This window comes from Castor canadensis, chromosome 2, assembly GCF_047511655.1.
Source record: "Castor canadensis chromosome 2, mCasCan1.hap1v2, whole genome shotgun sequence".
NCBI lineage: Eukaryota > Metazoa > Chordata > Mammalia > Rodentia > Castoridae > Castor > Castor canadensis.
In genome coordinates, this window is record NC_133387.1 from 58182659 (window position 1) to 58208289 (window position 25631).

General features: G+C 33.2%; 1 protein-coding gene across 2 annotated transcripts in view; it reads left to right on the plus strand.

Annotated features, from left to right (window-relative positions):
- The window catches only part of Sema3a (semaphorin 3A), a 460497-nt gene that overhangs the window by 395156 nt on the left and 39710 nt on the right, over window positions 1-25631 (plus strand). For both annotated transcript variants that reach the window (XM_074064863.1, XM_020153314.2), the window contains 5 exons: window positions 14350-14492; window positions 16854-16968; window positions 17057-17126; window positions 20498-20642; window positions 23544-23763. In XM_074064863.1, coding sequence (XP_073920964.1) covers window positions 14350-14492; window positions 16854-16968; window positions 17057-17126; window positions 20498-20642; window positions 23544-23763 — 693 coding nt within the window. The remainder of the gene's footprint in view (window positions 1-14349; window positions 14493-16853; window positions 16969-17056; window positions 17127-20497; window positions 20643-23543; window positions 23764-25631) is intronic.

Genomic DNA, 25631 nt, shown 5'->3' on the forward strand with positions numbered 1-25631 from the left:
AGTTAGGAAATACCATGTTTCTTGAAACTCTACCAATTTTCCCTTTTAAGAGAAGGTTTTAGTGTGAAGTCATTGATTAAATAAGATCACATAAATTGCTTGTTATCATGGAGAAATGACTTTTCTAAACACAATGTTCTATTTTCTTTGGATGTAGGAAATAAAGGTTTCCTGCCTTGGTTTTCTTCACCCAAGTTCCAAAGCTATTTTTAATTGCATTGTATAAAAATATTTTACATGGTGTGCATGTATTCTATTGACAATATGATTCTGTTGTTAAAAGCAGAGTTCATTTTATTCATCTACCACTTAATTTTCCCCTTGAGGTTAACAGTGCCTATACTGACAAAATATAAAAATATGATTACCTTTTCCTCCACACTTTTTCATGTTACAGAAATTCTTTGGGAAAAAAATTTATCTTCATGTATTTAAATGAACTGAAAATCAATATCCAAAAGAACGTGAGTGTGTGTGTAAAACCACTGTGAGATAATTTAGGAAATATTCTTCCTGGAGATTATGTACTACATGAAATTCTAACTGATCTTCTCAAATAACAAAGCCATCTAATCTGCCCACACACTACTTTATTGTTAGCATAACTCAAAATCATAATAATGGAAATGGTGAAAGACAGTGCATGATGATGAATGACTGCATTCATAGTATGAATTTATTTATTGACAGTCTAATACAAGCAAGAATCTTTAAACATGGCAGTTCCCTGCTGTTCAGAAAGAATAAATAACAGAATCATAGAATTATCTATAAACATTATAGTTTAGTGACTGGATTGCATTTAATGTAATTCAAACCACAGACCTCTAAGTCATTATACATAGTGTGCTTATGAATAACAAGCAGAGATCACAGTTTAAAAGATAATAATTACTAATAGTTATCAAATCACAAATAGTAAAAATTAAAAGACATCTGAACTTTTAATATTTCCATTTAACCTAAATTAGATTAGTAAACCAAGAATTCTTGTGCTCAGTACTGTGTTCCTGCAGTATGAGATATTCACCATGATATAAAAATGATTTTTCAGCTAACAGAATGGGAATAAATAAAACAACAAAATAGATAAGAAACAAAGATAACAAGCTTTTTAAAAAATTGGTTGTTCATGAATTTATTTTCCCAAAGTAATTCACATCTTATCACCTAAGAGAGACTACAAGTCTCTTAGGTGATAAGATGTGATAGGGCACAAATGCAAAAGGCCCTGAGTTCACTTGCCAGAGACAGCAAAAAAAGATCTTATTCAAGTAGAAGATATTAAAAGCCATAATATTTAAGTAGAAATATCATATGTGCTATCTAACCAGAAAACTTAAGTATGCATTAATATTTTACCATAGCAAATTTGCATCTCTAAAAATCTATAGTGATGTTGTATGCTTAGGCTCAGTTACAATGTTTGAATTGGTTGATTTTCTATAGTTTAAGGCTGAACAAAAGATTAAATGTTAGCAAAAGAAAGTGAAATATATCATTTATGACATAACAATAATTGTATTCATATATTTCATTTTTAAAGTTTTATCTTAATCCTTATATACACTCAAGTTCAGTTTTACTGACGGTCATAAAGAAAATATATATTACATTTTGTCTCAGCAGGTATAGAATCTTTTTTTCTAATATTTTGATATGAAAATTTTTAAGTAGAGGAAAGTTGAAAGAATTTTATAGAAATCTAACTTTGTACTGCACCTAGATTTTATAAGTCTTATAATTTATTATAATAGATTAGAACTATTCTTCCATACCTCTCTCTATTCAGCATTTTTTATGAAGTCAAAGCAGCCTGAGACATCAGTACATCTTTATCATGATAATTAATAAGTTTTTAATATTTTTGTGCATTTTTTCTGAGATAAAATTTATATACAGTGAGGTACCTACGCCTTAAGTATACTATTTGGTGAGTGGGAACAAATGATATGCCTCTACAGGAACAGAATGGCTAGATTATAAGCAAGTATATTCTTGATTTAAAAAAAACTGTCAGGTAATATATTCCCACCAAAAAATGTATGAAGGATGGTGTTGAACACTGGATTGACATAAAAATTTTGAATATTTATGAAATAGATCTTAGTATCAATATGGAAGATTATATAAAAATGAGAACACATGAGAAAAATAGTCAAAAGTTATGGAATGAGAGGAAATTTTTAAGGACCAAAATTAAGACATTAACAATAAAGGGAGATGTGAAAGAAGATTAAGATGGAGATAGAAATTAACCTTGATCATTGATAAGATATCAATAATGAGAAAGGAGATGTAAAAACTGGCTTTTGAGTTCTAGTGGCCCTGAGAAAGATGAGTTATCCAGGAGGAGCAAGTTGGAGAGAAGATAAAGATTGTAAGTTATTTTTTGCAAGTAGCCATGCAGCATTACATGATCATTTTCAAACTCAGTCAACAAATTCAGTCATGGAAATTAGGGATTACCATTAAAATAATCCAAAATTCTTACAGAAATAGAGAGACTTCAATTCTAACATTACACACAATGTATCTGTAAGTGAATATTTTCTTTCCCAACTTTCTTATATTCTTTTATTTAACACCAGTTATTTTTATTACCTCAGAATTTAGGTTATACTTAATGTGACTAAGAATAATAAATAGTGCAAGATAATGATTGATGAGTTTATTCACCATGAAAATTAATTTATCAACAAGAGAATATAAGGAATAACATATAAATATTTCAGCATATCTAGTTTTGCTTTACTAAGAACATAGGTACTGAAACCCCAGCACGGAGAGTAAAAACTCTTTTTGATTGTTTCAGTCCATGTGTCTTTGTCTAAGTCAATGGAGAGAACAATGTCACTGATGCTCTTTCTGGTTTCTGACTCACTTTAATATTCTCTTCCATTTTGGTTATATCAGGTAAAAAGGGAGACCTTGGGTTTGCTTTAGCTTTTAACCTTGATCTCGTACTTTTATTTTCAAAAAGGATTATCACTTTTGTTAACTTCAGTGATACTGTTCTATGATTTCTGGTGAAAAATAATGGTTTAATGATAAAACAAGTAAACATGACATAACAGAATGCTTCATATTTCACAACAGCATATTGCTATTTATATTAGCTCTGTTAGTTCACTTGATAATTATAATGTACCCGTGTTCTCACTTTGTAAATAAGACCTGGAGACAGAGATACTAAATGACTTGCTCATGGTCACACATTAGGTGGCAGGGCGTGGCTGTGACAGTGCAGTGCCTTTACTGCCATTTAGTCACATTGCAATCATCTAAGTAAACAGCTCACAAACTGAAAGCCAATTATATGATAGTGTTCTGCTGAGTTCAAGTTAGCAAGTATCTTTAAATATAATATCAAAAGAACTACAAAAGACTCGAAGATGAATGTTAAACCCTGCCTCAGAGAACCTATTAAATAAGCACAGATGTCACAGATGTCTATCATTGCAGAGACAACCTAGGGCAGGTAAGCAGTTACTGAAATCAAATATTGTGAAAATGGAGAAGACTTTCCAACTGGAGAAGTATTTTTGGAAGGTATATGAAAAAGGTCTTGAAAAATTGTATTGATTCAACACAAAGACTTTTGCATAAAAAATTTGAGAATGAAAAATTTGGGAATCTGGAGTAATATGATAAGAAGATACAGGGGGAAATTCAATGGGAGATAAGCTTAGAATTATGTATGGAAGATGGGGAGCAGAGACCTTGAATGCCTTTTGAAGGAGTCTGAATTTAATTGTATAGCTAATGTAAACCCTCCCCCCAAAAAAATTTGTGTGTGTTTAGAAATACACACTGTCAAAATTGTGAAGTACCTATTTGAAAAAACAATGATTTGAAATAGAGGATCTTTAATGAGTTCAGACAAATACTTTAAGAAAAGAGGAGTGCTTCAAATAGGACTAGAGAATTAAGGGAAAAGTGCATCTAAAATTATATCAGGGCTGGACAGACAGCAATCACCAACTAAAAAGTAGGGGGAGATTAAAACTGAAAAGATGGAAGTGGAAAGTGTTTTCTTCTCAACGACATGGTTCATACAAGAAATCGCGTGATTAATATGATTTGACATGTAGAGTTGAAGGCAGCACCCTCCACAGCGATGTCTGTGAAAACTGCACATGCTTATGCTAATAAGGCCAATGTCCCAAAGGCTTTTACTTCCTCTTCAGTAATTTCCCTTCAGTTGAGGAATGCTGGGGACATTTGCTTTGGTTATGACCATTTAGTTAAAATAGCTGTCTTTGGTTGTGGTAGAAACTAATAAGCTTTTCCATTACTTTTTATGAATATCAAAATAAATCTGTTTATTAATATAATAAATCAAATAACCAAATGGCATGTAACTTATACAACTTAGAGACACACTAAAAATGTATAGGTGCTGACACTAAATGCAGCTCTGTATAGTCCTTATATGCATCCTGGCTCTGCCAGCTCCACCTTTATAATTTGAGTGTTTTCTGCTTTTTAACTCAAGGTTTCTTTCAGAATGAGTGAGAATTAAAATTTTATGTATATATATCACAAGAAGTGGCACATTCAATAGTACCTAGTATTTTCATTTACCTTCTGTGTTATCCCCTAGGCTAATCCACCCTTCTTTCCATCTTGATGTGACTCCTCTTGAACCTTCCTTGGGATTAACCTGTTCCAAGGGCTGTTCATAGTGTCCAGCCACCAAAGTATCAGAAAGTTTTTCAGACCTATTCCTTGGCAGCCAGAGGTTTTTCTGTTCCACAGCCAAAAAATGATACACCTACTCTGCTTAGGCCATTAGCTAAGCATGTGAGATGATCTTACTCTGCATTCCTTGCATTCTCAATGTGCTGAAAGTTCTCATTCTTGGTCTATTGATTCTTTGAAACCAGTCAGTGTGGCTGTCATCGTGGTGTGCTGGCCATCATCTGGTGATGATTTTTCACCGCTTCCAATTTCCCAGCTAGTTACTTTGAAAATATTTTGAGGCATGAGGCCTTGATATTAGAAATATTAATAACATTTCTCCATTTGCATAATTTACAACTAGTCTTTGCTCTTCTCACTTGTCTTTAATAGATTTATAACTTCATTATCATCCAGCATCTGACTCAACTTGCTTTCACTAGCAGTAAAAATTTATGTTACCATTAACTTTTAAACATATATACTTTATAGGATATTTCACAAAGTGTTATAAACAATTTTGAAAGTCCATGCTATGCTGGAGGTAGACAGAAAGGTATAAAGGTATATTACCCCTATTTAATTTTCTCAAAACTCCTCAGAGATGCACACTTTTTGACATACAAAGAAACTGAGGCTAGTTGACATTAACTTTTTCCAGGATGGTGAATGAGATAGGGTCTCACTATGTAGCCTAGGCTGGCCTTGAACTTGCAATCCTCTGATTCTTTCTCAGGAGTGCTAGGGTTACAGGTATGCACCACTCCACCTAGCCCTAATTGATTTTTTCTTTTTTTTTTTTTTTTTTGGCTTTATAACTACAGTGAATGCAAGAAGCCAGTTTCTATCCAATTCTCTGACTCTTATCACAGAAATCATTTACACGTATACATACGTTCAGTGAAAGAAGAGCGTGACTCTTTTTGTGTTAGTCTTGAAAGGATTTTCCTACACAAATACAATGTCAGTGAGATCGCTTTCAGGTTTGAAGAAAATAGGTGTGCGCATTATTTTTCAAGAACTATCTATATTTTAAAGCCTATTTTTTCCTTTCATAGACAACCACAGTGTGACCATTTGTTCAGAGAAATAAGCAGTTTGGGTAGTTTTTTTGCAAGGAATTTTGCTCTTTCTGCTCCTCTGCAGACCTCACGCATGTTTTAGAAGAGGATTGTCTGAGTCTTGCAGGAAGTGACCCTCACTTAGGCTTTGTGGCACTTGCGCAAGAGAGAATACAATTATTAATTCCATCCTCTTTTTTATAAACTAATGAACTTTGTATATATAATTTTTGTCCTAGAAAAACTTTAAAATATATGGATATTCCAAAATGTTTAAATGCAAAAATACTTCTATTCATGTCCTATTGGGGCTTGCTGGTGGAAGGGATAGGTCCAGCCAAATGCTGGTCAAAATGTCATCATAATAGAGATTCAGATTGATCCTAATGCTGAGAGCAGCAAAATGTGTTCATTATTGAAATAAGCCTGAGCTACCAAATGAATCATAAAGGCAGCACAGCGTGTGTCCTGTGCCAAGGTGTCGTTTTCATTAAGTGTGAGATTGCACCTGAAGGACAGTTTAATTTGCAGCTGCTAAAAATATTTCAACAGAGTGGTACTGTTACAAGTGGCAGGTGGTGCCAAATGTGAATTTTGCAAGAAGTGCCATCTGTGGGATGTGTGGAAGAATGTCAAGAGGGTGGCAGGGGAGATAAAGAGGAAGAAAAAAGAGTGGCTTGTTTGCTCAGCGTTTATTGCCATTATCATGACTAAAGATTCCAAGCACCACATGATAGTATTGGCCCAAGATTATTTAATGTGATTATTTATTTAGCTTCCACCATGTGCTCAGGGCATTGGAAAAGTACCACAGAATCTGTAAAGACAAAGTCTCTTCCCCAAGGCATACTATTGAGTTATCCAGACGAGAGGATCCTTTCTAGTTCTACTCACCTTTCATAGTATTTATATTTCAATTTTATGCTGTTGAGAGAAATGCACTTTGATCTTGCTTAATGGATCCTGACACTTCTTTTGATGTGATGTTCAGCTTTTAATACACATCCATATCAACTTCTTGCTTCCCATTGCAACAAATCTTCAAATTGTGTGAGCTCATAGATTTTAAGCTGTTGTCACCTGAGATTTCCCAAACTTCACAGAGTAAAGAACATTTTAACATGGAAAGGTATCTAGGGGTGATGTAGCTGTTCATATTACTAAAAGAAATCTGTTTGTTTGTGTCTATCAGTTTCAATGGATTTGGCCACATTGAAATTGAGATTCATATCTAGAGACTGGAAGTAGACGTTTTTCTGCTTTTATGGTTTTCAGGACACAGATTTTAAAAAGAAAACTAACTAGTGGGTTTGGGTTTTTCATTTCTACTTGCCATTTGATGGGAGTAACTGGATATAGAATAGCTTCCTTTGTGAATGCCAGAAACTTTCTTAGTTTCCTAAGGAGAATTAATAACAGGACGATTGAGTGAGTTGTGGTAAACTTTTTCCATGAGGAGTGTTTGATGACAGGGAAAGTTATTGAGTTGCTTGTAGTTTCTCAGGACAATGGTAATCTCTGACCTCTAACATGTGCATTGCTTTTAGCTGCATCAAATGGAGAGACGTGTTTTCTGTTATTTTAATCTTATTGATGAAATCTAATTTTGAAAAATTACAAACAGAAGATTAATTTTACTACATGAATTATCTAATTCAAAAAAGTTAAAACCAAAGGGAAGAAAAGCTTCTTCTAGCTTCAAAGAACACTCATTAACGTTCAGAAAAACATTTTGAAAACTTGCTATTGTGTAATACTTAGAAATAGTTTCAATTTAAAGAAGCATGTCGAAGCATTTTGTTAAGCCAGAACCTAAACCTCTATGAATCTATGATGAGTTCCCACCCATCTAAAACATGTAGAAAATCATGCCAAAAGGCAGAGAAATATGATTCCTTCCTTCCTTCCTAAAAACTACACTTTCTATTCCTGAAGATCATTCATTCATTTCTTCACAATTCATTCATTTATTTGGAATTCTACACTGTTTCTGAAACTATACTCAACCTGAAAGGAAAAAAGAAAAATAGAGAGACCAACTAAAAATAGGGAGAAGGAAAACAAGTGATAAAAATAGTCTTATAGATTCTAATTGTGGTGTATGCACCAGGTGCCAGGGAATGGTGTGTGTGCTAAAAGGTGCTAGACAGTACAAAATGGTTGAGAGAAGGTGAAGCTGGAGGCAGGGAAAACAGACTGAATGTGCCTGCCAGGAGAGAAGAGATAGGGTACACATTTGGGTAGTGCAGTGGGAAAGATACAGAACAAGTTTAGGGGAAATTTCTCTTGTATATAGAAGCTGAAGGTGAGGCAGCAAGAAATATAAGACAAATGCCTGTCATAAGACTAGTATGGAAATGAGAATAGAATAAAGAAAATTAAATGTCGTCAAGGAGGGAGAAGCAAACTTTCTTTCCAGGTTATGTGAACTGCGTGCTGTGAAGGTAGGAGATAAGGTGTGTTCTAAAAGTAAGCAGATTCGTTGAAGGCTTAAAGAAGGGGAACTCATCTATTCTGCTGGAAAGATATGTCAAGTTGAGTTTGTGGATGACACTTGTTTCCTCAGTTTATTTTCTGCATTAGGCACAGTGTGAATAATGTAACCAACAAGGTTTCCACTTGGCTAGAAACCTTGAAGCCAAAACTGTCACCCTGCTCAAGTGTATGTGTTCATTGATGTGCCGTGTACTTTCAGCCTTATTACTGGCTCAGAGTAACATCAGTCTTCTTGTCACCTTTCCTTGTCACAGCTTAATTTACACTACTTTGTTGTATCCATGACACCTGGAATTTGTTCTGGAAAAATACATACTATAAGTACACTTATACTTATTTCTGTAACGCTGTATATGACTTACAGTAAGTAGATAATGAATGTTGAAAACCAATTAAATTATTCCACAAATAGCACTGCATAGTAATAAGAACATGAATTGTGCTGGCCAAAGTAAGTGTATAAAGCAGAGAAAGGAAGCGAAAACAATAACAAAAGCTTGATAAATCCAGAGGTCACAAAAGGAGGATGGGCATCCAATTTTATTTGATGATTTAATGCTTCCTGTTGCTTATCAATAAAATAGTAGTGAAAGATACAAAAAGTCAGAAGTATAGGGCAAGAGAGGTAAGTGAGGCCCACCCTATGGTCCTGTGGCTTAACTCATACAAGAAATTACAAAGTTAAGCAGGGCATGGTGGTATATACCTGTAATCACAGCTACTCTGTAAGAGAATTGCTATTCCAGGCAAACTGGGATACAAAGTTATCAAGACCCCCATATCATCAAAAGTCTGAATATGATTGTGTGCTTCTGTAATCCCAGAATGCAGGAGGCAAAAGTAGGAAGATCATGATCCCAAGACAGACCTTAGAAAAAACACAAGACCCTATATGAAAAATAACTAAAAGCAAAAAGGAACTGAGGATCCAACTCAGGTGGCAGAGTGCCTGCCTAGCAAGTGTCAAACTCTTATGTTCAAACACCTAGTACCAGTAAAAAACCAAAAAAATAAAAATTACAAGGTTCTACAGGATAGTGTCAGTGGAAGTGTTTTTCTTTTTCAAGATAAATTCAAAACTAAGTATTTGCTGTTTATTTATTTTTGTTACTATTGTACTGGTGGTACACTGTGACATTTACAAAAGTTCCTGCAATATATCACAGTTGGATTCAACCCTTTATCTCCTTTATCCCCCTTTCCCCAAAAAACCTAAATATTTGACACAGAGGATGAGTCATTAAACAGGGAAAGATGGAAAATCCAAGAAATACTTTCTTCCCTTCTTCCACAGCTCCCAGCTTGCAAGTTTCTGCCTCCCATCATCCTTCTCTGGGTTTTAGGGTCTATTCTCTTTCTCTTTTTGACTCTATCCCTTCCCTGTCACTCACTCCATCAGCTGAATTTCAAAAATCTTTAATTCTAACACAAATTTTCTTCTTGAGCACTTTGAAGCCATGGTCTATGGGACTTCATCAGGCTCTCACTCTTAAGCCCTAAACTGAGCCCATCCTCCTTCCTACAAATTTGCTCTTCCACACATGTTCCCATCTTAGTACTTAGCTCTTCTCCAGCCAATTGTTCAAATCAGAATTTTCTTTGTTTTCTACATTTTTCTCACCACTGCACACATTCAGCATCCTATCACTGAATGTAATTCACCCATTCTACTTTCAAATGAGCCCTCAGAGCATCCACTTTCTCCTTCCTCACTGCCCCTCAGAGACACAGTTCCCATCTTTCTCACTTTTATGTGACAGCATCCACACTGGTGTCCTGTCTTCAATCTTGCCTCACCACAATCACTTGTTTGTTTATTTTTTCAATTTTGCAGCAGCCAGAGTGATCCTCCTAAAACAGAAATCCAATAATGTCATCACTAGGTTTAAAATATCTTAGTTATTTTTTAGGTCTTGATTTTTTTTTCTGAGAAAAAAAATTGTGCTCATTCTTCAAGACAAGATTAATTGCCCTTATATTCCCATTGCATTTTTTCTAAACTCTTATTTTTTTCATATCATTTTTGTGACCTTTAAAAATTGGTCTGTGCAATTTTGAAATTTTCTTGCTAACAGTAACCATCATGTGGACAAACACATTTCTTACATCACTTAATCTTTCACAAATACTGTTCCAGCATGAAACAAGAAGAATATATGAGATTTCATTTTAATTTATATCTCATAATGAGATTCCCAAACTTAACCTATCATGGAGTCTTCTTTTCAACTTCATCATAATGATAATAGACTTGTTAACATTTTCAACATTGTTTTATATGCCTTAAATATAAAATATTTGTTTTGTATTACTTATGACAGATAAGGTGAGTAATTTTGAACTACCTCAATTTGAAATAAAAACCAATCTAAAAATTGGGCACCCGAACTCTGAGAGTAAAGAGTCTTGCCAAAGGTCACAGAAGTTTTAAGTGACTGGACTGAGTGCTTGCAAATGCAGATGTGTGTTACACACACACACACACACACACACACACACACACAGAGCATTTCTAGGAGCCTAACTTCATCAATGTAGTAGTCTTTCTTGGCCTTGCAACAAGAATTCCTACCATGTCATATTAATTATTCTGCTATTATATATGTATATATATATATAAGTATATGTATGCATATGAAGAAGTGAACGTTTATGAACAGAAACAAGTGTTGCAAATAATTATTTAAAGTAATTATTATTTTATGTGTCTTTAAACTTCTCATACTAGGTATGCTAACTGATTAGTCTTTAAAAATATTATTTCACAATTCTTTTCACTGGTAATATTTCATGTTTTACATTGCTTGCAGAGTGTAATTTGTGTTGGAAATGTAGGCCCCAAAGTGACCACGCAGAGAGGAGTGATCTGGCCAAGAGATTTTTTATTGCCAGGTGGTAGAGGGAGAGAGCCGAGAGAGAGAGAGAGAGAGAGAGAGAGAGAGAGAGAGAGAGAGAGAGAGAGAGCTTAAATACCCCTTAGTGAGACTTGGCATGATCTGATTGGTTAGGATCTTATGGTTCATGCTGATTGGAGGTTGGGGCAGAAGGAGAATTCAAGCTACACTTGAGGCAGGACCGTGACCCTGGAAAACAGAAGCTTAAGGGTGCGTAAGAACCGAAACCTATCGGCACCATTATTGCCAACAATTGCCTGAAGAGGAGTGAGGTATAAGCCCTGCAAAACCTACTAAATGCACCATCCCAAAGCAATGTTAAGAGGAGGTTACATGCATAGAACACTTAATGATGATGATTACTCACAGGTGTGAAAATCAGGACTAAATAACGTGGACTGTTTATGGATAAAGCTAGTTTCAGAGTTCTGATCTCTTACCTAGTCTCATAAGAACAGTGCTGACTCATGTGTAAATTTCTTTATTGCCTTGATAACATAATACACTGTGGGAGTAAAAATAAGTTCCTGTAAGATTTAAATGTCTGCAATATCCTAAGTGCTTTCAGGAGATAAGCACAGCTTCTTAGCACTTTGCATGGCCAAGCCTTGAAGATATTATATATTTAATTTTGTGTGTATGAACCATGGCATGTCAAACTAATTATTTACAAAAGTATTTTTTGAAGTCGGACTCTGAACACTGCTGATATATATTCTGCATAATATAAATCAACTAGGTTTTTTCATTTTGCAGTACTGGAGTTAGAACTCAGGGTGTCACACTTCTTATCCAGGTGCTCAACCACTTAAGCGACTCAGCCAGACCTTTTTTGTATTGAGTATTTTCTTTTTTTTAAATGGTAAATCAAATAGGTGTATTTTTTCTGAAGGAGAGAAATGTCAAGAAGCTGTAAATCTGAAATAATTTCACAAAAGTGGAAATTAGCTTTTGATTAAAAGTAAGTTTTAGTATAAGGCAAGTATTTGGTAAGTATTTTGCTGCAAGTCATACACTTTCAAGAACTAACCCCCTGGAAACTTGGTTAACAGAGTAAACAGCTTGAATAAGTGACAAGTGCTTGGCCAGTGCTTTGAGAGCTGCTGAGGGAGCGGCTTAAAGAACAGAGCAGGCTGCACTTTGGAGCTGCCCTAATTTAATAGCCTTGTCACGGGTTTAGGCTGTCTTGGTGGTTTGTTCTTCCCTGAGTCATTTTTCTGTATTTGCTACTCTAAGATCAGATATAAAGTCATAGGTCTGCACTGGTTATTCACATACTCTGTAAGGCACAGGATACCTTTCACAGTAGCCATGGAAACAGCCAAGATGCTCCACCACTGATGAATGGATTAAGAAATGTGGTATTTATATACAGTGGAATTTTATTCAACCACAAAGAAGAATGAAATTTTGTCATTTGCAGGTAAATGGATGGAACTGGAGAATGTCACCTTAAGGGAAGTTAGCCAGGTCCAGAAAGTCAAGACTGCATATTCTGTCTCATATGTGGAATATATACCTAATACAAATACAAGCAAATATTTAAAAAAACAGCTAAGGGGAGGTCACATATGAGATTGGGAGGTTAATAGAAGGAAATTAAGAAGGTGAATATGGTTGATGTATTATCTACTCAAGAATGTATTGAGTATTTTTGAGGTAGGGTCTCAGGAACTATTTGTCTGGGCTGGCTTCGAACTGCAGTCCTCCTGATCTCTGCCTCCAAGTAGCTAGGATTACAGGTGTGAGCCACTGGTACCTAGCTTCAGCTTCTTTTTTTGTTTGTTTTGCTCTTTTGAGGTTTGCTTTTGTTTTTTCTGATACTTTAAATCTTTTATTTACATTTATAAATTATACAATCTAAGCAAACAGGAAATATTTTGAAGAGGCCTTTTATCTTTAAAAATTTATTTTTCTATTGTTGTGCTGGGTGGGGGTACATTGTAGCATTTATGAAGGTTCTTACAATGTATCAAATATATCCTGGTTTTCTGGAGGGTTTTTTGCTGAATTTGTTTTCCTTTTTTTTTGCTTTCCTCTTTTAACTCTAGTTTCACAATATCAAAATGTGTTCAGTCCTTGTTCTTCTGGACCTTATCTTCCATTGGGAGATTAAGATAGGCAATAGCAAATGAAAATAAAATGGAGAGAGAGAGAGAGAGAGAGAGAGAGAGAGAGAATGCATATAAGGTACTGAATAATTTTAGGAAGAAAAATAATGCAAGAGAAGAAACAGAGACTGACCAAGAGCTAGGATTTCAGTGCTTTAGATAGGATCATCAACAGATGTTACTCTTAAACTGTAATATTTAAACAAAAACATTTTTGACCTCAAGGAAACATAAGGGCAGAGAGCTCCACAGGGAGCAAATTCAGGCAGGACTGGGAAGCTGAGCATTTGTGAGATCCAGGAAGGGAATTGGCATTGTCTGGGAGTAGGTAGGGAAGGAAGAGCAGGTGGAAGAAAAGCAATGACAGAGAGCCAGGGTCAGATCATAAACTTCTAGCTTTTGGAAGCATTCTTCATTTTAGTTAGAAAGATAATGAAAGTGACTTCTCAGAGGCTTATTCTGGCTGTTGTGTAGAGAAAGAGATGGCAGTTGGTAAGATATAAAAAGACTTAATAAGGATCCACTTTAGTGATCCAGGTTGAAATTGGTGACTGGGAGAGGATGGTAAAAAATGATTATGAGTAAGACTATGGTGAAAGACTGTGGGGTGTGAGAGCAAGGGTGACTCCAGGGTTAGTAGAACATGAACATTTACTGAGATGTGAACAGGAGAGAATTCATTCATATGCTTTGTGTATTCCCACCTGGCCTTTGGTGGAAACAGGAAGAGACCAGTTACAATTAGTAGTTTGCTTTATATTATGCCTGAAAAAAACAGTAACAATGGTGACAGCAATAAGTAACACTTGATAGCAGCTAAAGTTTGCAAAGTATTTTAATAATGATTTCTATATGTGGTCACACTGAGGATTTTAGCACCTACTCTTAATATTCTAAACAAAATGAATTAATTTTTGTGGAAATATAACATAATTTGTAATATACTTTAGAATGTCTAAAGAGCAGTTCACATGTACTAAAAAAGGTGAACTAGGGAAATATTATTTTCTTTCAATATATCAAAAAATTTAGGAGAAATACTATAATGATTGGTATTGTTTGTTAAACTAAGAATTAATATATATGCTATAATTTATCTCTCAGATCCTAGGTTCATTAGTGCCCACCTAATCCCTGAGAGTGACAACCCTGAAGATGACAAAGTATATTTCTTCTTCCGTGAAAATGCAATAGATGGAGAACATTCTGGAAAAGCCACTCATGCTAGAATAGGTCAGATATGCAAGGTGAGGTACAGAAAAAGAATTGATGATGTCATTACCCAACGACAGTTTCATTGTATTCCACCTAAATGAAAATATATCTGAAAATGTATTATAATATATCATAACAATTATTTAAATGTTTGAAAATACATTATAAATGCTTTCCAGTCTCTCTTCACAGTCAAACATGCAGATAGACATTGTGAGGCAACTAGCATTACTTCATAGTTTCATTAAATGAACTTGGTTTGGAATTCTAGAGACTTTCCTGGAAATAGAGATATAAAATATTACTTGTGGAAATAACTTTTTGGTATTCTCAGATTTAGCAAAGTTTCCTACAACTGGCAAGTTAATGAATACTTGTTGGAATGTAAGAAAAATAGTAATTTAAGATTACTATTCACTTAAAAATAAGTGAAACTTATTTTTGCAAATTATGGCATCCTATGTACAGGTACTCATACAAACTCAGATACACAAATATGTAATTTTACATGTAATTTTAAAACTCTGATCTTTAACTTTCTAAGGTATTCCATTTAATGTGTGGCAAGATACCAGGTTTAATATTGCATTATAAAGTTACATATCTAGAATAAAAATTGATCAACAAATATGGTTTAATTAGTATCACCAATGTGAAAACATGATAATAGTACAATCCTTTTCCTCTGCAGTATATAGGGTAGTGAATGTGAATAAAATCAACTGCTGGTACATATTAAGACACCTTTCAACTAATGAAAATCACAAAACCATATCTTTTGACAGTGAGGTTTTTGTGACCTTTTTACCCCACTCATGATCTAATGGTCTATCTCTAGTATGGTCAATTACTAGAAAATGAAGTATTTTTTAAACTGTTTGGAAATGTACAAACAATATGTGAAAAATGCGACTCTTTTCGCCAATAAATACATTATTCACATTTTTAAAGATTCACTTAAAAATCTTTATATATTAAAATATCAAATAAACAAAATATAAATCTGTATTCTATTTTTGGAGGAAACCTCTATGTCCTTTCAGCATATGTACATAAATATTATTTTAAATCTGTAGTTGCTAGTGAGTATATACCTTTGCAATAGAATTTATTACTACTTTTAGGTTAAAATTAACATTTATTTGCAGTAGGGGACACTTTCAAAATATTTTCTCTGGAAAGAGTTTCCTTTAGTAAGGTTCATGCAAATATTTTCACAACATGCTATTTATAAAGTATACACTGCTTCAACAATTCAAGCTTTTAGAATAGTTGTAGTTGATACCAGTATGCTTTTTGGGAGGATGTATTTTCAGTACAGGTTATAAGGCATGCCTTTATCACCCATTCAATAAATATTTATTGAGTGCCTACAGTATATCAAGTATTAGCTGTGAACCAGGTTGCACAGGTCTGTAAGATTTCAGATATTGCTCAGTAAATAGGAGAGAGAGACTCATACTAAAACAGAACAAACATGAGAGCAGCAATTGTTCACTGAGGAGTAGAAACAGAATGACAAGGTGAAATGACCTCTTAAAATTTGTTTTTTATTGCAAATAAAAAGTACATATATTTACCATATATAACATGATTTTTTTGTATTATGTATAGATTGTGATATGGTTAAATCAAACACATTAACATAAGTAATACCTCAAATACTTATAATTCTTTGTGATAGGAATACTTAAAATCTAACCTTGGCAGTTTTAAATAATATAGCAGATTATTATTACCTATAATCACCGTGTGGCATAATCTCTTAAATTTATTCCTGAAAATCTTATATTGAACAACATGTGCCACAATCTCACCCTTCAATAACCCTTGGTAGCCTCCATTCTATATTCTGCTTCTTTGAGTTCAACATTTTTAGATTCATATTTGATTAAAATCACATAGTATTTATCTTATTATTCCTGATTTATTTTACTTAACATAATGGTCAAGGTTTAGCCATGTTAAATGGCTTCCTTCTTTTCTGCTTAATCCAGTCACCCATTGATGGCCATAAAGTGACTTTTTAATGTTACAAGACAATTGCGGTTTTTTGGTGGGACTGCAGATTGAGCTTGCAAATCAGGTATTATACAGCTTGAGCTATGCCAAGTCCATTTTGCCTTGATTATTTTGGAGATGGGGTCTCAAGAACAATTTGCCAGAGCTGTACTTGATCCTCCTGATCCGAGCCTCCCATGTAGATAGAAAGATTATGGAATGTTTAAAAATTGAGAATTTGGGAGCTCCCACGGTTGCAAATAAAGATTCCTTTTTTTCTCAAATCTGAAAAAATGAATCATTATATCTTGTTATCTCTATCAAGATATGAAAAAAGTAACATTAGAAATCACTTGTGTGCAGTGTCTAAAACTGGTGTTCTCTCCTGTCAGAATGACTTTGGAGGACACAGAAGCCTGGTGAACAAATGGACCACTTTCCTCAAAGCTCGTCTGATTTGCTCTGTGCCGGGTCCCAATGGCATTGACACCCACTTTGATGAGCTGCGTAAGTAGCCAAGTAGCCTGTGCTGTTTACGAGGACCTTTGCCACAACCATGACAAATACAACTTTCCCCAATCTTGTTTTCAAACAGAGGATGTGTTCCTAATGAACTCTAAAGATCCTAAAAACCCAATTGTATATGGAGTTTTTACAACATCAAGGTAAGTAACTCTTGTTACTGTTTTAATCAAACTTCATGTCCATTAGTTGCTTTCCAAGTATCAATAATTTGTGAAAATATATTTTTTGAAAGAACAGTATTGCTTTAATCTCTGAAATGTTATCCATCCTTAAGTGGCTGAAAAAAAATATTACTTAATAAGTTGTTTTTTTATTTTTAAAGATAAATTTTAGTTGAAAGAGAATGGTGAAGCAGTTTGAAGAGTGGGTGTTAATCTGGGGCATGGCTCAAGTGGTAGAGAACCTACCTACCAAGTGCCAGGCCCTGAGTTCAATCTTCAGTGCCACATGCAAAAAAAAAAAAAAAAAGTGTTTGTCATATCCTATGTATCCTATGGGTGAAGAAAATTTAAGACTGATATCACATATATAATATATGATCATTACAAAATCATATGATAAATACATATGTAACTAAAATAATTATCTTTTTCTGTCTCTCTGTATTTTACATCAGTTGCTAAATAAATGAGATGAAAGAAAAGCCAAGATATTTTTTGGTACCAACAATTCCAGTGAGATCATCTCTCTGACCTGATGGTTGAGAACCTGAGAAGAAAATGTACCTGGAGACACCAAAGCAGCTTAGGATTCTTGTAGTTCATTACTCTATTCCACATGCAGTCTTTGCTACATTTACTGCACATACCTGTAGAATTAAAGTAGGAATTTGTAGGTTTAAGGAAAATAAAATGTTCACAAATGAAACTACCAAATTGTTCTTTGGAACTTTTAAAAATCATTATTTCAAGTATGGATATTTCAGTTATATATATTTTTAAACTTTCTAAGTCAGTAAATAGATTCTCTCTTTTATAGTCTAATCATTAGTTTTTAAAGACCTTTCTTAGTTTCATATTGGCCACCTTCTAATCTAGATTTTTAAAGTGACCATATAAAAAGATCTCATAACAATGAACAAAAGAATAACAAAATCCTTGAATGTGAAATTAACAGTAGGTTTATGCCTCTGCTCTGTTTTATATATACAATATTGAACTAGAAAGCCATTTATTCCTTTCTCCTTCTCCATCCCCATTCTACTCCATGCACTCTTTCTTTCCAGCTCTCTCCCTCCTATCATTCTCTCCCCTTGCTTTTCCTACTTCTCCCTGCTCTGCTTCTCTTCTTTCCAAAAGTTCTTGCTGTCTCCGCACCATTATTTTTAGCACAAAGTTCACATTATCTGGAGTTACTGAAAAAAACACATATGTATTTACATGAATATAGGTAGGGATATGGATAACATATTTAAAATAAAAATAAAATCGAAAGTAAGGAAAAGTTCTGCAAATGACCATGAGTGCATGTAGAGAAAGATTATCTAAAATCCCTGAAACTGGTTTATTCTGTAAATATTAAAAACTTTTTACTTCTTAAAAACATTTTTATTAGTATATGAGTGCTGTACAGAGGGTTCATTTTGACATTTCTACTTTATTGTACCTTGTTTGGTTCCTTAATTTAAAGATTAGCAGGTATGCTAGTTGTGCCTGCAGTTCCAACCCAAAGGCGACTAAGACAGGAAGATCACAAGTTAAGCTACGTAGTGAGAACTGTCTCAAAAAAAAAATTTTTTTTAACAAGTACAAATGAAAAAGCCTATAGCACTAAGTCTATATGCAAGTTCCCGTACTCCCTTGGAGTAAAAGCAGGACAACTAAAATAAGGATTGTGGGAAATGCAAATTAATCAGAAACATTTTTTCTGCTTCCGTATTGCTTACAATAGTGATTCTCAGACTTGAGTGTGCAACAGAACCCCTGAGAGTGCATGTCAAAATTTAGGTTGCTGTATTCTTTTTATCACTTAAGGAAACAAATTTAAATTAGGAAAAATAAATAACAAATAATAAGAATTCAGTTTGCTAGGCCTCTTCCTAGAATTTCTGATTCAATAGGAATGGGATGGACCAAATTTGCATTTCTGGCACGTTCCCATGTGATGCCCAAGCTGTTGGTGTAGGGACCACTGGCTTCATGGCAAAGTTATTTCACCATTCCACTGCTCCACTCAAGGAGATGAATGTTTGTTTGTGAATGAGTCTTAATAACTGTGGATCATGTCATCAAGCCTTTGAAATGCTGCCTGATTTCAACCATAGATAAGCACAATGCATAACAATGGATCCTTACCATAATTTGCATTACAAAAGGTGATGGAAACTATTCCAGGAATGGGGGTAGGAAGGATAAAGGAGAATAATGGAGGGGGTGAATTCAATGATGATTTTGGAAGAACTTTTGTAAATGTTACAATGTATCCCCAGTACAAAAATATGATAATAAAAATGTGCTAATTTGCTATTAATTAGCAATTTGAGCTAGTTTCATGATATTATTAATAGCAAATTAAATGGAGATATGAAATTGTAAAAGTACTTATTGAAGCTTACTCTGTGACAAGCATATTGATAAGAAATGTTACAGCAGGAAAGAAGCCAGCACAATCCAGATGGAAGACACTTCTTCCTTCAGAATTTTATAGACTAGCAGGCATTGTCCAAATTGAGCAGTTTCCAAAAATAAACTCTTAGGAACACAAGATTTCTATTTGGTCTAATTTATATATAATTTTCTAAGCTAAAAGATAAAGATTCCATAATGTGCACAACTGATTAATATCTTTGTATAATCCTTAAATTGTGTTTATCCAAACAAAATAAAATGGAAAATGTGGCAACTCAAACTTTCAGTTTACTTCAGTTACCTGAATTTGTTTAGCAAAATGATGGGAATAATTGATATAATTCTCCAATTTAACTGAGGCATAGTAACTACTAACTTAAAACTCTTTTCTGTGTTAGAAAGAGACGATTTTTAAATGCAAACATCAAACTCTATTATTTTCTAACATGTTTGGTGACTTGGACGTTAAAAACAATATAATGTGACACACTTGCCATTGACTTTTTTTCTTATCAGTTTCAGCTTATAAAATTTTTAAACATTCTTGCTTATCTAAAAGTTTTCTGATTTCAGAAATGGTGCTTGGGGCTCAAACAAAGTTAAAGTTTTTACTTCCCTATTACATTAAAATTAAATATTCATTTACAGAAGATCATCCATTTGTGGTTTTCCTACTAACTTTTAATAGTTTATGTTTGGTATGAATGTATTTATTCTATATATATAAAGATATTTTCACCCATTCCTTCTAGTTTTCAGAAATCATAATTTGTTTTCTTGTGCATTGAAAAAATACATATATATGACTAAAACAATCCCAAACAATATTTCTGTTAAGAGTTTAAATTCACCTTGATAATTAATATGTACAATTTAATAACTCAGTCTCAACAGTTCTCTTGCCATTACATAAGGATAAACTCCTGTTCTTCTCTCTGTTTTAGTAATATCTTCAAGGGATCAGCAGTGTGCATGTATAGCATGAGTGATGTGAGAAGGGTTTTCCTTGGTCCCTATGCTCACAGGGATGGTCCCAATTTTCAGTGGGTGCCTTATCAAGGAAGAGTCCCTTATCCACGGCCAGGAACTGTAAGTGGTATATATTTTTAACAAATGAAATGAATATTTTTCTGCCAAAGGTAGCAAGCAAATGTAGCTGCAAACATTAGTTACAGATAATAGAAAACAAAGATTCCATGGCTAAAAATGAAAGCAAAAACAGGACTTTGTGTTATTCCATAGAATTCTCCATTTAAAACATGTTTTTACCATTATCAGAATTGAAGTACCCATAACTTTTGAGAAATAGAAACCTACCTTATCTTTTTTATTTATTTATTTATTTTGGATGGAAGTTTGGGACAAACAATATATTTGGCTCATTCTCTCTGAGAGTAAGGTAAGCTGAGTGCTGAATATTAAATTGGAAAAAATATCAAAAGCTGACATCATCATTTCATGGGATTGACATAAATGACAGATATATGGAAAAGAATCCCATCTGAGAAGAGCCTAGATACTCTAAGTCACTGTCTCTGCTGTGACTCAACTTAAAGCAGGGAAGAAAAAGCCAATAAAGAAAGTAAAATTTTTATACTATGAAGAGCTATTTACTTCTTATGGAAAGTGAACTTCACTTTTGTTTATATTCAGCCATTAGTTTAGCTTTATCGGTGCTCAAATAATTACTGAATTATTCCAAATTATGTTTTTATTATTTTATTAGATGTCAGACACTTAATAGTCTAGTTTTCTCTGTATTGCATAATTCATTTTTGAGAAAAATTTTAAAATTAGCATTTTACAAATATTACTTCTAGCTGATGAATTTGTAATCAAAACTTAAATAGGATTTTAGAATAGCAAGTCACTAAGATAAAATATCTATTGAAAAAAGCCAAATGGATTTTATGAAAACAAGATATTTATATCTTAATGGCATATTGTTTTTACTTTGTTAGTAGAAAGTTTTATATTCCTATGGTTGATTAATACAAGTATATTCTAAATATAAATCAACTCTTTCCAAAATTACTTCAGCAAACTTAATAGAACTCCATGGTGTGGTTATTGTAATATTACTTTGAACTACAATAATTATTTCAGTTTTTAAATTAAGTATGTACACAATATATTCCAAATATCCAATATATTTAGAATTAAAAATAGCAAGTAGAATAAATCCAAAAATTACTATATTCCAAACCCTCTTCTAAGAGAGTTGTTAAATATATATTACATAGTGTTATAGATACAGTTTTAGGTAAGATTATAGATATAAATTATTTATCCCATTTCACAGATGAGAACTCTGAAGCAAAGAGATGATAAGTAATGAAGTCAGCATTCAATTCAGCAGTTTTGTTCTCACCTACAATTCATAGGAAATTGTTATAATATGAGAAATTAGGTCAGCAAGCAATAGTCTCTAAACATTAGAGAGAGGCAGAAGTACTGCCTGAGCTCAGAGTCAGAGATGACACCTAACTCTGGGAATAAAATTCACTCAGATAAATTTACTAATCTCAAAAGGTGCCTGCTTTGGATGTGTCATTCCATCAACACTACTAAAAAAAAATTAAAATGACCTTGAACTAATATGGTAGTTCCACAGCATTCTCTCTTTCTGTTTTTGTAAAAACAAAAGCCTATGAGATAAAACTGCACTAAATACAAAATTAAAGGACAGTAAAGCAAGATAATGAGATAAATTGAAAGGAAAATGAAAATAAATAAACCACTTTAATTTTCAATCACACATTTCTCATGGTAGTAAGGAACCTCATGAATAATTTCAAATGGCATTAAATATGTTTCACTGTTTCAGGTTTTTATGTTGACATTTCTATAATGATAAAAAATTATGATTTACTTAAAAACAAGTAAACTATACTTGTTTTTTACTATATTATATTATTGTATCATTGTATTTCTATACAACTACATACACAGGCATACATATGCATATATGTAATCTCATTTCAAGCAGATTTATTTCATTTCTCATGAATTATTAAAGATTTTTAAAGGTAATGACAATGACAATTGATTTTTAATTCTAAGCTTCTTGTAAAAATCACAATCCTCTCTTAATTACATTTCATCTCCTGAGCTCTTACATTAAATGGCAGAAATTACTTAAGTGTAAGACAAAAAACATGAGATTGGAGACACTATACACAATGAATGCTTCTACTACATAATTAAATAAAGAATAAAGAGACACAGTAAAATCTTGATTTGCTCTTTTCTGTTTTATTACCTTAAATAGAATGCTTCTATTTAAAGGCAGCATTATGCCAGCACAACACATCCATTCTGACGTTCAGGGTCTTTGGTTTCATCATGTCTATTCTGACTGGTCAGTTTCTGTACCATGCAGGTTGCTACACATGTAATAATACACCTTGTATTCCTACAATGACTTTCTTTTTTAAAGTTTCAGATCATAGGTTTTCAGGGTTATATTACATATTAAGCAATAATAGTTTACACTGTCTTTTAGTTTGAAAAGGACTTTTATGTTTTACTGTGATTCTATATTTAAAAATATAAATGTATCCAAGAAAATTATTCTGTTTCTCCAATATAATCATTAGTTGTATTTAGTTAGAGCATGTTCCATTTTTATGTCAAATATCCATCCCATCAATAAAACATATGGTGGTGCAACTAACAGAGGTATCAGACTTCTTCTATACACTGAATTCATAGAATTATTTGCAATTTTTCATAAGAAATGGAAACATAATAAAATCTCCTTGAAAAATTAAGATGTGTGGAATATTTATACTGGTTACTGCATCTACTAGCTTAGGTAGCTACTAACTACTGATAACAAAGTATTATTAATTAATCTGTTTAAAATATAAGTAGCAAAAATAATCACAGATTTAGACCGTAGACCATTATTATATAATGCCATTATATACTTTATAATCTTATTCATTAGATTTTAATCAAAAGAAATTCTTCTTTTTATTCTAATAGTGTCCCAGCAAAACATTTGGTGGGTTTGACTCTACAAAGGACCTTCCTGATGATGTCATAACCTTTGCAAGAAGTCATCCAGCCATGTACAATCCAGTTTTTCCTATTAATAATCGCCCAATCATGATCAAAACAGATGTAAATTATCAATTTACACAGATCGTAGTAGATAGAGTGGATGCAGAAGATGGCCAGTATGATGTCATGTTTATCGGAACAGGTAAATTCTTTAACTTCAGCTACACATTTTCTTTCAGAACACTACTTTAACTGATTAAACACAGTAAGGATTGAAGGCGTGTTTTAGTCATTTTCAAGGTATATTTCACCTCTTGTAAATGACCAAAAACCTGAATACTGTACCCTATAAAATTTGTTATATTTTTAGGTAAGTTGACACATTTTAAATGAAAATAAATTTCCTTTTCAATGAAAACTTGATACATGTATTCAAGTAAAGAAAAATGATTAGATGAACAATAAATGTTCCTAGTTGACATATAACTCCTTTTTTCAGTCAGTGACTTAAGAACAAAGATACATTGTTCAGACTATGTCTAGAAGGCACAGGATATTGGATAATGGTCCCAGAATATATTACTGCAAAATTATCCGAACTGTAAAATTTTTTCATACAGTGAAAAGCTTCCGGTAAATAAATGTTAGCATCAAAATTTGTTGTTTCTGCCATTCAATGAGAAAAAGAAAAAGGACTTCATCAAAAAAATTACAAAATCAACCCAATAAATCATCAGATACCTTTCAATAAAAATTTAACAATGTCTTTGTACTAATTCCATTATTAGAAACCAATCTTTCCAAGTATGTTTCAAAATTAATTCCATTATTATTATGACATTATTATTCATTTAGCTCTACCCTTTTTAATAGTAATACTATGTTTGAAAATACCAGTTACAAATCTGAAGCTTGTTGCTTAGGGTCAGGTTCCAAGGTAATAAATTCCTACTCTCCATTAACATTGTTAACTGACATAAATCAATGGGAAACACGGTGAGTGCTCCACTGAAACCTTGTATAATAACATTTATTTTCCCTGGGTGAGAAACAGAAAAAAAAAATGTTAGCTACAGAAGAATGGCAACTGTGCAGTAAGTGCTTTAAAGGACTAAATTTTTATAATGAAATTGTGAAATACTTGCATTATCTGGTGTAACAGTGTTAGGTTCTGAGCAATACATTAAAGTCTACTTTTATGGTCCAGAAATTTTCTCTATCAAATAGAAGAATTCCAATGAGATTTGGGCTTCTGTAAAAGTCAGTGAATTGTGAGCAACAACCTCAAGTTGTAAATATTGGCAGAAAATATAAGATAATAGCATTCCTCTTCAGTCAATTTATAATGAAATCTCTCTGAGGAATAATTAAGCTTGTTCAATAATGTCTCACTTACCTTTTTCTTCATCTCTGGCTTAAACTTCTTCAAAAGTCCCTTACTCACTGAAAGCAACAAAACTTGCCTCAGGGTATTTGACCAAATATAGCCAATCAGGAGCTTTTAATTCCTCTCTGACACAAACTGTCCTTAAAGGCACCAATTTCATGAGAATGTTGAAGGTCTGATGATGTGGATGGCTGTAGGTCAATACAGACCTAGGTCATCTGTCAGCAAAGTAAATTGATTATAGTAATTTTATCTTTTAACTAAGTTTCACATCATAGTATATTGATCCTAGTTGAGTAATCTGATTCAATTTGTGTGAAATTGTTTGAAATACTACTCAGTAAAACTTGATCTGGCGTACAGATAAAGTTGTGTTTGGGTACTAGAGAGCCGATCAGAGGCACTGAGTAGATTAACCTAATTTCCCTTTAATCTTTGATGTTAAGGGTAGTCTAAGGTCTTGTAAACATAGAAGGATCCTCTTAAAAGAGGTCGTTTCTAAAAAAATTGTTTTGCAAGGGGTAAGCTAGCATTTTTCTTGTCCATATAGAGCATATTATGTTGGTTCCCTGAAAATGGTTATCTAAAGTGGTATGACTACGTTGAGTTATTTTTCTGGTGTAACTCATTATTTGTTGATAAGATTTTCTTCATTAGAACTGGAATGTCAAAGAGTCCAATTT